The 17,387-nt window shown below is 37.3% G+C and overlaps 1 protein-coding gene across 6 annotated transcripts in view; it reads right to left on the bottom strand.

The window, feature by feature from the left end:
- The window catches only part of LOC122664554 (vesicle-associated protein 1-3-like), a 44,439-nt gene that overhangs the window by 21,730 nt on the left and 5,322 nt on the right, over positions 1 to 17,387 (bottom strand). For 2 of the 6 annotated variants that reach the window (XM_043860420.1, XM_043860460.1), the window contains exons 1-6: positions 1,972 to 2,262; positions 1,705 to 1,775; positions 1,504 to 1,585; positions 1,224 to 1,339; positions 971 to 1,132; positions 786 to 854 (exon numbers count right to left, since the gene is read on the bottom strand). In XM_043860420.1, the coding sequence (XP_043716355.1) occupies positions 786 to 854; positions 971 to 1,132; positions 1,224 to 1,339; positions 1,504 to 1,585; positions 1,705 to 1,775; positions 1,972 to 2,023 (552 nt within the window). In that variant the 5' untranslated portion in view covers positions 2,024 to 2,262. Of the gene's footprint in view, positions 1 to 785; positions 855 to 970; positions 1,133 to 1,223; positions 1,340 to 1,503; positions 1,586 to 1,704; positions 1,776 to 1,971; positions 2,288 to 17,387 lie in introns of those variants that run through there. The other 4 variants (XM_043860444.1, XM_043860436.1, XM_043860427.1 and 1 more) reach the window with 4 other exon arrangements.

Consider the following 17,387-nt stretch of genomic DNA (forward strand, 5'->3'; position numbering starts at 1 on the left):
AATTGAATAAAAAAGAAGAGAAGAAATGAATTAGGAATCACAATTGATCCTCAGAACTGGCATCCCACCAAACTCTAGCTTACCACGCCTTCTTTAGCTCTCACCAAGGGTCTCACTGCATCTCACAACAAGTTATTTTGAATCTCACAAACAATGGAGGCAAAAGTCATAATCCATACATCAAATTCGTGGGTAGGGTTGTGGCCCCTCATAAACTTATATAAAAAACACAAAAACAGACTCAAACTAAGCTTAAAACTCCTCCAGCCCATTGCTTACCTTGAAGGTAATCTACTACAACTAAAACTAAACCTCAAATAAATAAAATAGCTTAAAACAAGGCGGATTCATAGAGTCCTAATCCAGCCCAACTAAAACACTTAATAACAAATAAATAAAAAATAGGACTCCAACTAGACTAACTAAATAAAGTAAACCTTGTATTCCTACCTCCTACTCATATTTTAAACCACTAAAGCGCTTAGTACAACAAAAACCCATTGGACCAAAGGCCCAACATGTATAGAACCAAATCCAAGGCTTATTTCCACTAAAATAAGCCCACATCTATGATTCATTTACATCACCTATGCAATGAGAAGCAAAATTCATTTACTTTTACAAAAGACTACCATAAAATACCTAAAATGCAGTCACCCCACCTATTGCAAGATGCAAACAAGAGAAGAACTAAGTATGCCACCAATTCCAACAGGCCTCAAACCCACCGAACCAAGAAATCAGTTTTTGAATGCAAGCCTTAAAGGAAAGTGTGCCACATTTACCTCTGAAGATTTGTTCCTAGGCCCCTCCATAGATCTTGTGTGGTTAGCTTCCAATCCAGATCTCGTACTCTGCACATAATATAAGACACAACCATGTTGAAACATAGTTAATAGTTAACTTCCAAGAAGGAACATTCATCAACTCCTTTCTGAATGGAAAAAAATGAACAAGAAGCTACACTTACAGCATCAAATAACACGTTGTTTTGGTTGCCATTCTCCAGCACAGATGCCCTTGGGGAAGATCCTTCTTCAGATCCTTCAGGAACTGGTGAGGGGGGATTTGCAGGAACGTAAACCACCCTCAATTTGAACTCCCCCATAACTTTACCAGCCTCTTTGTTGAACTACAGAATAAATGTATGCCACATTTGACTAGGAAGAAATAAAACCTATAACAAGAAATTAACATAAGGGGGACCAACAACTCTGTTGTACCATATCTGGGGTTATATCCTTGGCGGCTGTACCATGAGGTGCGGCCACACTCTGAAGAAGGAACTTGTCTTTGCTCTCCCTATCAGGTGGAGCCTCCTTTTGAGCTTGCATTGTAACTGATTACACCCAAAATTCCAAAAGAAGTAAATTAGAACATAAACATCTGGCTAATGACAAATATACACACACTCATTCAGAGAGAGCAAAGCATTATCAACTAAAAGTTTTCGTAAACAAAGTGGGGAAAATCACGGTTCAAAATGCAAGGGAATGGAGTTACCAGTAACGTCACATGTTGACCCAGGCAAAACGATTCCTGTGTTGGGACGCACGCAGTATTTCTTGGGGTTGGTCGTTTTAACCTTTTATTCACAGAATCAATTAAACAAACGAAGTATCAGCTATAACAATAATAACTCAGATTATTAATGGTGGCAATGAAGCCTAAAAAAAAATTTACAGAATGCTGAGAGAAAACTACCTTGAAGGCCACGTATTGATCCGTCTTGTTAGCGAGTTGCATGGAACATGAGCTCTGCTTATTCAACTCAACTTCTCAAAGGCGATCAAGAGAACATATAAAAGATATTAGAAACAATCAAATACATACAAATCTAGGGCAAGCAACATTTTGTTAACGACCAAGAGAGATTTGAAGAACGAATTTGAAAAGAAGATCAAAAGAAAAAGTAGATGAATTGAAGAAATTTCGAAAATGAATAAATAGAAGAAGAGAGAAAATGCTTACATGGAAACTTGAGCTCGGAAGGATGAATGTTGATAAGATCTCCGCCACTCATGCCTACAATCAGCAGCTTTACCAAACGAAAAATACGAATTTCTAGTAAGTTAATTGTTTTAGGACGAAAAGGAAAGAGGACAGATACCAAATGAGGGTTTTATCCGGAAAATCTCTGAGCACTGAAATTTAGAAAACGAAACAAGACACACCCAAAAGAAAAAATTTAATTTCTTTTATGTTTTTCTTCCTCGTTTTCTTCTGGATCGAAAATCTGCAAATTTAGTAAAAACGCAAGCAAACACAGACAGAGAGACTCGAGAGGGGAAGGTGAGAGGGACAGATCACGCGGTGAATTCCTATTGGAAGAGATACGTCTAATTTTTTAATGTTTGGCTAGAATGACAAAAGCAACCCCCAAATTTCCTTGGATTCTCAAAATTTCAAGTGGAAAGTGTTTGTATCTTTGAGGGTAGAAGAGTAAACTAAGAAGCCGCTTTATTGAATTTTTATTTTGGGGTTTAGTGGGACTTTAGTCCTTTTTTGTAATAATGAAAAAAATACGAGCCATGTTCTTCGTTCTCGACGTTGTCGTACATACGGTGCATGACAGCCACATGACTATTCGTAGTTTCGCACTCTACTTCTCGATTACTAATTTAATTTCGGTGAGCGGAAAGGCTTAAGATTTGGGGACGTGTCATCTTAATAAAAACTCCAAAAGGAACAAACTTGTTCGGTTGGTGAAAAAGAAACTACTACAAACTTAATTTTTTTTTAATATTTGTAATAACAATTCGCTTTTATTTAAATATAAAAACCTCTTAATGGTAAAATTGTAAATAATGATATCAAAATATGATGATGTAGGTTTGGTTTCCTAATCTTGTGACAATCCGAAATGTTATGAGGTTAATGTAAGACTTAAGTTCTTTCCAAAAAAAAATGTAAGACATACGTTTTTGTTTTTTTTTTTTTGGCAAAATCAAAATTTATTCAAAAGAACGAGGAGAACACTAAGGCGTCAAATCTACACAAGTCTAACAATCAAGGAGAGGAAATAGGCCAATCCATCCTTCCCGTTAAGGATGCAGCTTTCCAAGCCAAGGAGTCGGCCATGCTGTTAATCTCTTTGGGAATGTAAGAGAAAGTACAAGATATATAATAAGTGTCTCGTGTTATTAAATATAAGCATATAAAATTGGGTAGTTTTCTGTTTGGGAGTGTGGCTTTTGCCAGCACTTGCATGAGTCTATCTCTCTCCTCAAAACAAGGAGGTCATGATTTGAGGTATCGGTATCGTATCGCCCAATACTGGCGATACATAGCGGTTTTGCTAGTCACCAATCCCGATACAATATTGATACCGTATCAATGACATGGTACGGACATGGAGTAAAACAGTCAAAAATCTTTTTTTTTTAAGGGAAATTAGGGTTAAATTTGTCTAATCTATGTCGATACCCTATCGATATCGAATCAATTTTATAGGTGACCGATACTCGATCTGATACCGTTCTCTTAGACCATGGTAAAAGTGTCTTTTCATATGGGAAAGAGAGAGAGACTCATGGGAGTGCTGATGTAGAATCGTTGTCCCCTCCAATTCGTTGCCCCCTCCAATTCCTCACATGAGGGCAAAAATGGCCACCCTACCCCCTGCCTGAAAACACTGTCCAAGGTGGGGTCCACTCCCCCCTATTAGAGGAATTGGAGGAATTGGAGGTGCCCATGAATTGCAGGTGATAATTATTCGTTGATGTAGGCCATACTCTCGAACAGAGTTCTTTGTCCGTATAAAATTTTAGGGTTCATGGGATTATGTGTCCATCCTTTATAGACAATTTTCCGTTTGTCAAGAAGAGTTATATTTTTCCATTGTATGATTTTAGGAACCATAACATTTGATTTGGTTGTATTAGCCTAAAACAACATAGTTTGTCCTTTTGTATCTTTTTTTTGATGAAATGTCATTTTGTAACTATGACCTTAACATTGGGAGCTAAATTGGTCAAAATCTTGTAGTATATTGGATAAATAATTGTCATATTGTGAGATTGTGGCTTCATATGAAGCCCTTTTGTAGCTATATCGAGAGTTACTGCATCAAGTATATTAGGTTTTGTTAAGGCCAAAGGATAGTTGGGCTAACATTGAAAATAGAACAAACCTTAGCTAAAGACTTGTAACTATTTGTCCAAATGCTGAATTTGTGAATAAGTTGTGACGAGCATCACGGACGATAGCAAGAACTAAGTTGTTTAAGCCTAACTTGGTCAATGGTTTAATGACTACTTGAATAAGGCCGATATGTAGATAATTTAACCTCTTTTCTCTGTGCTTCTGGATTTGAGAAGTTGTTAACAATTGAAATTGCTCATGTTCTGCAATAACAAAGAGTGTGTCTTTGCAATTTTTTATCGCATAATCATTAGTGAACTTAAAAGTCCCTTTGTGATAGATTTCAGCTTCACTGACTTTGGGAATACTCTAATTTTCAATATGTTTTTCTTTTTCTTTTTTTTGTGAAAAATATGTTTTTCTAAATCCTTAAAGAGTACTTCATAATTAACATTGAATTACTAGCAGAGCGAGAATCAACAGATAATTTCCTAGAGGCTGATTTAAATAGGTTAACCATAGGGAACAATAGATTGATATCTGTCAACATGAAACAGTCTTCAATTTGCCTTATGTCTTTCTTCAGCAACGGCTAGGTTCAAGGTCAGTGCGACTTGGGTGATACTCAATCCCACCTAGGCTCTGATACTAATTAGAAACCCAATATGTTGATTAGCAAGCTAATCTCAAGATTTTTCCAGTTAATTCTAGTAATCTCGCATTTCACACGGACAATTTCTATTTTCTTTTCTTTTATATTTGAAGACACAAATGGAATTATTCTTTCATGATAAATATACATTTGATAACATAATATGGTTGATTCTGCTTTGGATGAGGTAAGCAAATTTCTTATAATAACTATTTCTTCTTTAAACTAATCAATACAATACATAAGAGATGATTAGTAAATGTGAATAGTGATTACAAATAGTAAATATTCAGGTATGAACAATAAAATGAACAGTGTCGATCGGTGTGAACAATACTTCTAGCAAAATTTAATTTATCACACTGATAGACTGCATATATTTGTAATAAAATCAAATTACATATGAATCGGACAATGAGAATCCGCCAGAGGAGATAAATAGAAACAAGTAAAGAGAAGTGACTCCAGAAATTGGAGAAGGCACTCGTACTTGACGAAGATACTTTTGATTACAGAGGAAATATCACTCATAAAAGCACTCTCACACAAACTAGCACACTTGCACTCTTACAAAAGAAATTCAAAAACTAAGCAAAATCAAGCACACAACTAAGCACCCCGATAAAATGAAAAGTATTTATAGGTACAGGAAGAAGCCTCTCAATCCTTTAGACTTGACGAAATCTTAAATCCACCGACTAAAGAGTTTCTTCAACTTTAAGTTCACATGATAAAAGAGATTCCTTCTGTCTTGAATAGTATTCTTGTGACACCTAACATTAGGTGGAATCATTTGATGATGACGGCGTATTTTGCTTTTGCGTCATTTGCATTTGGTAGCAGTCATTTTCTTTCTTTATCTTCCTTTTTTAGAGCAATCATCCTGAGCGAGATCAACTGTATGCTCATCTCCTGATATCGACATTTTTTCGATATTTTTTCATTTTCTTGCTAAATCAATATTAATGAGATTTTGACGAAGGGCCACCGAGAACAATGATGGATGCTTCTTTTTGAATGATGCTAACATATTTAAAAATTCATCTAAATCTGGCTGCTAAGAACTTTAGGCAAATAAATAAGAGTTTGAGTATATGCCTCGTTTTAGGCTTATAGTATTTGGCAATAATTGTGAGATGTTAAACTTATCCCACCACTTGGTAGAAATTTGTCTATAAAAAATGGACACCTAATCCCATTAATCATTCTTCAGGGACTGAATAAGTCCACCTCATAATCCAGGGGATCTCAAATAATATCATAAATTGAAAATGGAAAATTTATATCGACACCCCCTCCGATGGCCCGTTAAATTAATGCCACCCCACTAAAGGCCAAAATATCAATTTGGACCCAAAAACTGACAGAAATAACTGAGTGGAAGTAAAATGACTACACTACCCTTTATGCTAAAAACATAAAAAAGAAAAGAAAAAAAGCCAGTCCTCCCCTCACCCCAAACCCAAGAAGAAACACACAACCCTAGCAATTGATGTCTCTGTAGGAGCAGTTGTACTCATGGTTGGCGCGATCTGCGTTTCTATTTGCCTCATCTGAAAAATCAGGTACGCCGATGTAATCTAGGAATGGGAGCTCCATGTTGGCCCGAATTGGTTCTCTTACCAAGAACTCAAGATTGCAACCAGAGGATTCAAAGGTAAGAGCAACGAATCGAATCACTAAGGAATAAATGTCAACGAAGGCACGAGCCCAGCACTGATGTGAAAGATATAAAAAAAAAACAAAAACACATCTAAACTTTGCTCCATAAAATAAATGCAAACCCACAGAGAATTCAGAAAGACCATGAATGGGGCAAAATTAGGAATCTTATTTCTCCCACCACTAAAAAGTCTAGATCATCAACCCATGTATGTCTACACACACAAAATTCCAAGGGAAAGAAGTTTAACAGATGTGCAATCAGCATTCATTAATTGAAGTGGCTAAAAACAAAGATTAGATATGCAATGAGTACAATGGTTCAAATGTTAAGATCTACACATCCACAAAGCACATAATATAAGGGTGAGAAAAGAGGGGTTTTGGGCTTCTGGGAAAATTAAGCCGCTGCTTTCCTGGGGGACTTGGTGGCCTTAGAAGGTGACTTTGGCTCTTTAGTGGCAGTCTTCTCGGACTTCTTGGGCAACAGAACAGGGTTAATGTTGGGAAGGACACCTCCATAGGCAATCGTTACACCAGCTAAGAGTTTCCCAAGCTGAATTACTAGGGTTTTTCGGATTCGGTGCGTGTACAGAAGAACACTCCCCAAATCGAAAACCCTAGTTGCAGACCCCAGGTTAAGCGAATTTCACACGAGTCAAAGTAGAGTTTTTGAGAACTCGCATCTGAGATCTCAAGTGTGGGTCGATTGCGTCATAGGAATCTGGTTCAGTTACAGGGATGGTGTCTCAAGCGAGGCGATCTTCTCCTAGTATACAACTACCATGCCCAACGGAAGCTTGGACAAATACCTCTTCGACCAGCCGAAATCGATGCTGAGCTGGGAACAGAGGTTCAAGATCATCAAAGGCGTAGCTTCTGGTCTGTTATACATGCACAAGGAATGGGAATAGGTGGTGATACACAGGGACGTCAAGGCCATAACCATTCCCTATTTTTTAACACCGAAAATCCCTCCTTTTTGACGTCGAAAATCCCCTATTTTCATTTTGGTTCCTTATTTCACATTGACGGCGGAGTTGCAGAGATGAGAAGGAAGTTCGATTGAGGAAGAAGGAGATAGGTTTAGTTCTTGTGGGAAGGGTAAAATTGTCTTTACAAAAATATTAACATACTGACATCATTAATTAACTGTTACAAGGCTATTTTCGTTAGTTTTTGGGCCCAAATTGATATTTTGGCCTTTAGTGGGGTGGCATTAATTTAACGGGCCATCGTAGGGGGTGTCAATGAAAATTCCCCATAGAATATTCATATTTCAAGGATCCAGAGTATTGTTGAATTTTTGGAATTTGATCACTGATTCTTTTAGTGATGCTGGAAGAATGTTTTGATTAGGACTCCAAATATTGAACTAGTTAGGCAACTCCTTTAAGGTGCCTTGAAGACAAAACTGAATGAACTAGCTATGAGTTTTTATATTGTTCTGATATAAGACCTGATCCTATGTTTTTATATAATCATAATAGGTATAGATATTTAGACTTCTAGTTCTGTTTAGTCAACAAATTGTCGGGGAGCTAACAGATTAAATCCCCAATCTTTATAAGAGATTATATCAAGAATTGTCAGCTTAGAATAAGCTTTCACCAAATTTGAGGAGTCTCTGAATGTATGATGAATATTTGCGGATTCCTAGCTTTGAAGTTGTATATGTGCAAGACATATGATAGGCTAAAATGGAATTTTATTGAAGGAATGTTGTTGAAATTAGGTTCTAGCCAGTTTTGGGTTGTTAGAGTAATGGTTTGTATTCAGACTGTATCTTCTAATTTCTTGTTAATGGTGTATTAAGGGGGAGGTTAAGCTTACTAGAGGTATTTGATAGGAAGACCCCATTTTCCTTACTATCTTTATATTATGTTCTCGATTTTTATCATCCATTATTAGGCAGGCAGAGATTTCTGGTGAATTGTAGGGAGTCAAGGTCCATCATAGAAATGTTCCTATTACTTACCTCTTGTTTACTGACAATTGCCTCTTATTTTCTAAGGTCAAACTTCAGAAAATTATAACTCTTAAGCATTGTTTTGATTTATATTGCAAGGTGATAGGTCAAACCATTAATCTATAAAAATCAAGCTTTACATTCAATCCGACTACCCATGAGAGGTTCAAACGTTAGTTTCAAGAGTGCTTAAATTACCTTATGGAGATGGACCTACAAAGTATTTGAGACTACCAACTTACTCCGCCGCCTCAAAGAATATTTTATTTCAAGATGTAAAGGAGAAAACTTTAAACAAATTGTAAAATTGGAAGGAGTCTTTGCTTTCAAATGATGGGAAGGAGGTCCTCTTAAAGGTAGTGGTGTCTCCTATGGCGAATTTCGTAGGTTCACATTTCAAGCTTACCGCTTCTTTTAATGATGATATAGAAAGGCTTCTTCGAATTTCCTTTGGGGAGGTGCAGATTCAAGATCCTAGATCCATTGGATCACTTGATCGAGATTGTGTCGACCAAGAGTAGTGGAGGACTGGGTTTTAAGGATTCAAAATTGCAAAACCAAGCTCTTCTTGCAAAAGCGGGATGGAGGCTTTGGTCTTTGCTGGACTCTCATTGGGCCCATTTTATTAAATTAATTTACTTTCTATCTACAGATTTTCTGTATGTTCGGCTTCGTAATAAGCCCTCATGGGGTTGGCAGAGTCTATTAGATAGGAGAATTGTTTTGCAAGATGGATTGATTTGGCTAGTAGGAGATGATACCCATGTGGATATTTGAGTTGACCATTGGGTGTTCTCTTTATCAAACTTTAAGTTCCAATATCCACGTCCACCGGGTTGCACACTTTCAATAGTTTCATAGCTTATAGACCCTTCTAATAGATCATGGAGGGCGTCTTTTTACAACAATTCTTCCATCCAATAGATAAAGAGGCTACTATGAAGATGATAAGCACATTTTGGGGGCAGGGAATAACGATATCTTTACCGTTAAGTCAGCATACCAGTTGCTTTCAAACTTGAATGAGTCAAGATCGGCTTCTCGTGCATCTTCCTTGCGCTTACATCAATGGGAAAGTATACTAGCTTTAGTTTGGAATAGGATTTGGTCTATCCCAACTCTACCAAAGATCAAGTATTTCTTTTGACGTGTTTGTAATGAGGGACTAGCCATAGATGAGGGACTTTCATATCACAATTTGCCTATTAGTCTAACATGCATTAGATGTGGAGCAGCAATGACATTGGCAATCATTTGCTTATTGAGTGCCCATTTGCTGGGGTTGTATGATTTGGGAGTGCATTAACATATAGCCCTCCATCACATCAAAGTCTGAAAGTTTCAGATTGGTTAAGAAGTTGGGTTCGACTCTTTCGTCATAACAAAAAGTTAGCTCGGGAATCTCATTCACGTGCATCTTTTTTATGTTGGTACCATGGCGTATTAGAAATGACTTAGCTTTCAACACAAAAAATTGATCTCTTCAAGAGATTATAAGTGTTGCTAAAAAAGTTTTTATTGAGTATTACTCCGTAACTTCATCTTCAACCATGATTGCTACATCAAGTGGGTTGAATAGTGCTACATAAAATACTAGTTGGAGTCCTCCACCGTCAAGATTTATGAAGGTCAAATTTGACGTTGCACTATCTAGGGGTGAATAAAAGAGAGGTATTGGTTGTATCTTTAGAGACCACAGAGGTTGGAAAGAAAAGGCGGTCTCAATTCCGGTTTGTATTGGTTCAGCGCTTCAAGGAGAGGCTATTACTATTCGACATGCCCTTACTTAGGCCCTTGCATTAGGCTTCTATCATTTACAAGTTGAGACTGACTGTAGGGAGGTCGTGAACTATATTTTCGAGTCAGCAAACTGCCCGCCCTTTTATATTGCTCCAACAATTGCAGATGTGAAGCGTCTGGTTGCTTCCTTTAATTCAATATCTTTTCATTATATTCCATAGACTAGGAGTTTTGTTTCCAATGCCTTGGCTAGGAAGTCCATGTCTATCATGTGTATGACAAAGTGGCCATACTCCATTCCATGACTTTCATGACCTATGCTTGTCTGAGGCAATTGGTTGTACACATGTTTTTCAGCAGTAAATTTTCTCTTCACAAAAAAAAAATCTCAAGTACAGAAGATTAAGGTGATTTTTCTGTCATACTTGATGAAGCTAGGGAGCTTTCTCCTATACCACAATGTAGGGTTGTAAATGGATCAGATTCGGCTCGGACAGTGCTATATCCGCCTCCGCATCCGATTAGCTATCGGACGGATTCGGATAGTGCTTAACGAATACGGACACAGATACGGATCGAATATTTTATCCGTTTACATGTAAATATAGCTTTTCAGATAGCTATAGCCTATCCGTATCCGCATCCGTTTAGCTTTCGGACGGATTCGGATAGTGCTAAACGGATACGGACACAGATTTTGACTATTCATTTACACCCCTACCACAATGTTATAACCATGATTCCTTCCATCAAGGAAATAAGGGTTACAACTCCCATTCTCACTTAATGTAGAGGTTACAACTCCCACTTAATATGAGTTCATTATTTTCTCATTGTTACAACATAAAGGGAGTTATGATGATGCAACAATTTGAGCCTTATTTTAACTATTTGATAGGTAATGGTTTTTCTTTGGGGTAATGTGTTTGGCTTAATGGCTCAATTCTATCACAACTAGGCAAATATAGAATTGAGCTATGTGATGCCAAATTTCAGAATGAAGGCTAACTTTTCAATTACTTTTTGAATATTTGTTCCATGAATTAGTAACATTTAAGTGAACTAAAACTTGATGCAAAGGTAGAGAATCATTTGGACAAGGTTTAAATTTTTCCCAAGCCATAGTGAAGGAGAAATTCCTTCACCATGGTCATTATTGTCCTTTTTTTTAAGTTCAAATATTATCTAGGACCTGGGCAGGCCCCAGCAGTTTTATTAAAAAAATGAAGAGAGCAAAAGATACAATGGGGGGGGGGGGGGGAACTTAACCCACCTTACCCCAACCTGAGAAGCCTTACACTCTCACACCATACAGGCAAAAGAAAAAACCCAAGACCAGTTACATTCTGGAGATCGAAAAACAGGCCTTATCCTCCCTAACTATCCTTCGTAATGGCGGGGAAACAAGAAGATCATCGTGAAAAGTGGAACTACCCATAGCATCACAAGCTAGGTTAGCCAAAAAATCCGCTGCCATGTTGCTCTCACGATAGGCAAGCTGAACGCTCACACCTAAAGCATCAACCAAAGCTAGAACCTCATGGAACTCAAACCAGCAACTCCATAGATTGTACGAGAGTCTAGAAATACAAATAACAGTCGTGGAAGAATCTGAATTAACAACAAAACTATATAGGTTCAAGCTAGCACATAACCGTAGACAGTCCAAGAGAGCCTTCATTTTCGCTACTATATTTGTGCAAGTACCGTAAAAACTAGAGAATGTTGCAACCAATAAGTCATTCCCATCACGAATAATTCCATCCCCACCATTAGCACCCGGGTTTCCTTTGTTTGCCCCGTCAACATTTAATTTCACCGAATAAAAAGGGGAGCACCAATAAATGGCCATAGGGCGTTTCGCCGTAGTGATAGGAGGTTGGAAGCCAAAACTTCTTAAGATAAGATTGTTCTTAAAATCAAGGGACCTCTTGGTGAACTTCTTTGGGTATGGAACCTCCCTAATCCACGAGATAATCTTGATAATAATAGGAGAGCAATGGTCTCCAACAAATAGGAGAAAGTGACAGTAACTCTCGGTGGGTGGGTGTTTCACCGTGTGCGAAGGAAAACTTTCTCCTTGGATAATATGTGAAATGAGTTTGAGTGCTAACTGTATGTTAGACATTTTCTAATGACGATGTGTGGGCTTGATTAATTATCGGGTCAATTATTGATGGGAATCAATAAATACAAGGGCTGACGTGGCTTGCTACTTATTTTATTGAGATGGATCAGACTGGCCTGGCCCATTATGGAAGTGGGTTAGGGTTTGGGGAGTATTATAAATACTAATGATGAGGGATCCCTGTAGTCACTATTCTCTTTTCTCTTTTCTCCACAAAAAAGGGAGCTCTGTGGGAGTCTAGGAGACAGTGGAAGATCCCCATCGTGGTTATCCAAGATTATTCGAGGATTCGCAACCATACTTTATCGGATCATTATTGTTCTTCAGGGTTTTCTTAATTGTTCTTCATCGGTATACGTGGTGAAAGGTACACACTCCCTCATGTTTATTTATTTGCATCACTATGTTCTAGTTATCCATACAGAGATCTGGGATTAGGGTTTTGACAAAACCCAATGTATTTCTAACAAGTGGTATCAGAGCAAGACTGTATGGATCTAGAATCAGTGTTACTGGACAATAAAACATGATTAAAAGAGATTTGAATCATCGTTTTTAGTTTTTGGTTGAAAATTTTGGAGACAAGACGGGTTTCAGTCGTTCTTAAATTTTGACTGGAATTTTTGGCCGGCGAAATTCGAATATTTTTATATGGGTGCGTAGGTCTTGTCGAGAAGATCTTCGTCGTTGGCCGTCGGACTCACCGTCACTCGCCGATGACAGCGACGAGGAGATCTCACTCGATTTGTTTTATTAAAAAAAAAGGAGTATTTCAAAAAGAGGGAAAGCCGTGTCAACTTTTTTGGTAAACGTGCTTTACCTTTTTTATTGTTTACTTGTTACGTACGTTTTGTTTTTAAAATTATTTAAAAAATCAAAAGGGTGAAGTGAAGTGTTTTACAAAGTAAAACGTGTTTTATTTTTTTGTAAAACTTGTTAAGTACGACATCTCTTAATTAAAATGTATTTAAAATATTCCTTAGAATATTCTTTGTTTGTGGGTCAAAAGCAACCCGTTTGATCGGACCCGAAACCCGATCCAATAAAATCCTGATACCTGATGACATGGCAGACCCAACCTGGGTGTCTGACTCGGACCTGATCTGACCTAAAGACCCGAATTTTGACTCAATTTTTGGCCCGGTGGGTTGGCCGAAAAACCCGCTGGAATTTGTGTCGGCGGCGGGCTTTTGTCACGTTGACCAGTTTGACCGGTGTTGATTGGCGTTGACCAAGAATTTAAAAAAAAAAAAAAGGGGGGTGAAGGGAATCTTCGGAACAGAATTAACTGTTTCTGTTCTGGAATTATTCTGGGATTGTGTTTTTGTTCCCAAAACTGTTTTGGAACGCTTTTATTGTTCCAGAGTGTTTTTTCCTGTTCTGGAATGTTGTTTTAGTTCAGATTTTATTCTAGAATGTCGTTTTTGATCGGATTCTGTCATGGGATGGCCTATTTTGTTCGTATTTTCAAAAGCTACGTTTTGGAGTACCCTATCTGAATAATTTTGATGAACTTATGGGACCCGTTAATGATGATTATGTCACATTCGGGTGACACGTGGGGCGCATGGAGCATCGGATTGGGCTCCGGTTGATCTTGTTTTGTTCATAATTTTAAGATCTACCTGTTGATACCTGGTTTTAGCACGTTTGATACTTTCAGGGACCTATTTTTGGACGATTATACCACTTTGAGTATATTTGGACTATTTTGGGTTGATCACTGCCACTTTTGATGACGAATGCAAATGCCACAACACATTATGAACGTTTAATGTGTTTACTTTCATTTATATTGCTGTAAATCAGGTGAGGAATTATGAGAGGGTAAAATGCTGATCCACCAAAGTGGCTCATTGAATCTTTTTACGATTCTGTCAAAGCAGTAGAATAGGTAACATTAGCCCAAAGGCAGTGTTGCCAAAGATTAACGAGGTGATATACACATAGATTAGAAACGATAGTAGTCTAAGGGTTCCAGATGCCTAAAGGTGATGGGATTTCTGAAAACTATTGATCTTTTCACGAAAAGGTAGTATGTCCATTCAAAGATAGTATACTCAAAGAATTTGGGATGCGTGTCCTAGGGGCTTTTCTTATCACCCAAAGATGGAGGAAAATATTTGAAAGTCATCGACAGCTCGCGATATTTGTAGTACGATAAAATTCTTATAATTGAGGTGCATAACCTAGGAGTTTTCTTATCACCCAAAAGTGGAAGAAAATTTTTGAAAATTGTTGTCATCTCGCAGTACTTACAGTGCGATAAAGATGTGTGCATTTGACCCGAAAGGACAAGAATGTAGTATTATAAAGAAGTATTATTGATTGATATTTATCATCTAGAATGCATACATATATGTATTTGGTATGTTGTTGATGATAAAAGGTATGAAACCACTGATTTTATGATAATATGTTAATACATGCTTGAATGATAAATGGATACGCGGTGGTGAAAGAATATGTTAATTATGTTGTACGATATAGAACCCTTGATATTATGATGTTGTGTTTCTATATGTTGATGGAGAATTATGGTAATTAACAGTTAACTAACGTAGAAAATAAACCATGAACGGAATGTTCCATCAATAAGGATTGAAGTGATGAAAAATTATGTCAAAAACCAATATGTGAACCTGTGGCATATAATACGCCTTAAGCCATCTGATGAAAGCCACTTCGGTGGTATGGAACAAAATTATACCGATCGTATGGAATGATCAGACTAAACACTGAAATAAAATAAGAAATAATAAAGAAGAATGAATGAGCGAATAAAATCACAAATGAACATATTAAAGAAAGAAAAGAAGAACATTAAGAGTGCTGACTTAATCGAGAACCAAAAAAAAAAAAAAGTTTGAGAAGTTTGATGTTTTAGATTACTTCATGCAGAATTTATTGTTTGAATTTTTACCTTCAAAATTGGTTGATTTGGTAAGTTCGTTTCTTTTGATCAGTGGGTGTTCTTCTTTACATGATTGCTATGTTTGTTGAATGGGAGTTCTTCTTTACTTGATTGATATGTTTATTAAGTGGGAGAACTTAAAGGATATATGTTTCGTTTTAATCATAACGCTTCTGCTTAGTGTGATGAATGACGTTTGTATGCATGCATATGTCGTTTGATGTGTTGAAGGCTATTTTGACGTAAGAATGTTCCATTGACAATGAACCAAGTCGTTCGGCTATTTCTAACCATGGATGTTCAATTGATGATGAGCCAAGTCGTTCGATTACCTGCGAATATGACGATGTTCAAAGGTAATCTATGAGTATGACGATGCTCATGGTACGTTCAAGGATCCACAAGAAATAATGACGACATTTATGTGATCACAGACATGTACGACATTCCTTGTACAAAATTATCTCAAGGCGGTTCATGTTAGTAAATAAATCTTTGTTTGTAGCTCACAGAAAGTGAAATACCGTATGTTGAGGTGTATTTTCTGTTGTTGCTCGACATTGATATATTTGCTAACTGGATCAAGGTTTAGTAGCATTATAGTTGTATTGAGATTCCATGACCACATCTGATAATGATGACTTTATAATTAATCTAGTCCAAGTAGGAGATTGTTAGACATTTTCCAATGACGATGTGTGGACTTGATTAATTATCAGGTCGATCATTGATGGGAATCAAGAAATACAAGGGGTGACGTGGCTTGTTACTTATTTTATTGAGATGGATCGGACTGGCCTGGTCCATTGTGGAAATGGGTGAGGGGTCGCTGCAGTCACTATTCTCTTTTCTCTTTTCTCCACAAGAAATGGAGCTCTGTGGGAGTCTAGCAGACTGTGAAAAATCCTCATCGCAATTATCTAAGATTATTCAAGGATTCGCAACCATACTTTATCGGATTATTATTATTCTTCGGGGTTTTCTTAATTGTTCTTTATCGGCATATGTGGTAAAAGGTACACATCTCTCTCATGTTTATTTATTTGCATCATTGTGTTCTAGTTATCCATACAAAGATCTGGGATCGAGGTTTTGACGAAACCCAACGTATTCTAACACTAACTATCTTGACATGTGACATATATCCAAGGTCTATGGAGATAGTGCTTAAGTGATGACATAAAACATGAAAGAGGGTTGAAATTGGTAGACTTATGATGTGATGGTGATGGAAATTTATTGCCCATCCCTCCTTCCCAAGATGTCCCAACGTCATTAATGTTTTTTTTCTGCCTCCACTCTCTCAATGTCTCTTTATCTTCTCATACCCCCTCGCCAATGTGTTTCTACCTCTTCTGCCTCTTCTCTCCCTCATCTCCTATTTATATTTGTAATTTGGTTTGAAACACTTGGTGAATATTTTGTACCCTTTACCTTACATTGTGCTTTGTAAGTTCCATTGTGAGTTTGATGTCTTCTAATGGCGAGTCTTTTACATTTTGATGAGAAAGTCCCCAAGAGACTTCAGAGTTAAGTTATCTCTCTGATTCTTGAGTTAAGTAGTCATCTCTGACCCATGTTACCTTGTATATTGTTCTTTATTTTAAATTAGAATTCTCTTTATTTTCTACCTTGTTGTGTGATTTCACTTTGAGTGGTATCAATTTGGTATCCGAACAAGTTCTGAATCTGAACACTATACCTAGACGTAAAGCAAAGCAAACATGTATGACATCTCTGGAAGATGCTTCTCCGTGGGAGTTATGGCAAATGAATGCCAGCATTCAATGAACCATGGAGGACATCTTGAGGAAGCTATCTTCGTTTAGTGATCCACCGCCTCCACCTCATATGCCATTCGATATTCCTAATTTTGATAAAGAATATAACAATGCGTCAACCTCTACATCAACCATGTCATGCCCATCGTTGTGGTCGTTGACACTCCTTCCATCACCTATACATAAACAATTTGTTTGGAGAGAGAGTCTCACTCGTGCGCTAGAAAAATGCCAACAAGAGTACTCGTGTGGGTGTTCCTGATTTTAATGGTAAACTCGACCTTGACTCTTATGTTAATTAGATTGCTTTTCTAGAATTTTTTTAAGTAGAAAGAATTGGTGAAGGGTAGAAAAGTTGATTTTATTATCAAACTTAAAGATCATGCATTACTTTTGGTGACGACAATATCAATTTATATGTGACCTGAAAAGAAATCCTAATTTCTCTGCACCATGTA

The sequence above is a fragment of the Telopea speciosissima genome, chromosome 1 (genome assembly GCF_018873765.1).
Source record: "Telopea speciosissima isolate NSW1024214 ecotype Mountain lineage chromosome 1, Tspe_v1, whole genome shotgun sequence".
In the NCBI taxonomy this organism is placed as follows: Eukaryota; Viridiplantae; Streptophyta; class Magnoliopsida; order Proteales; family Proteaceae; genus Telopea; species Telopea speciosissima.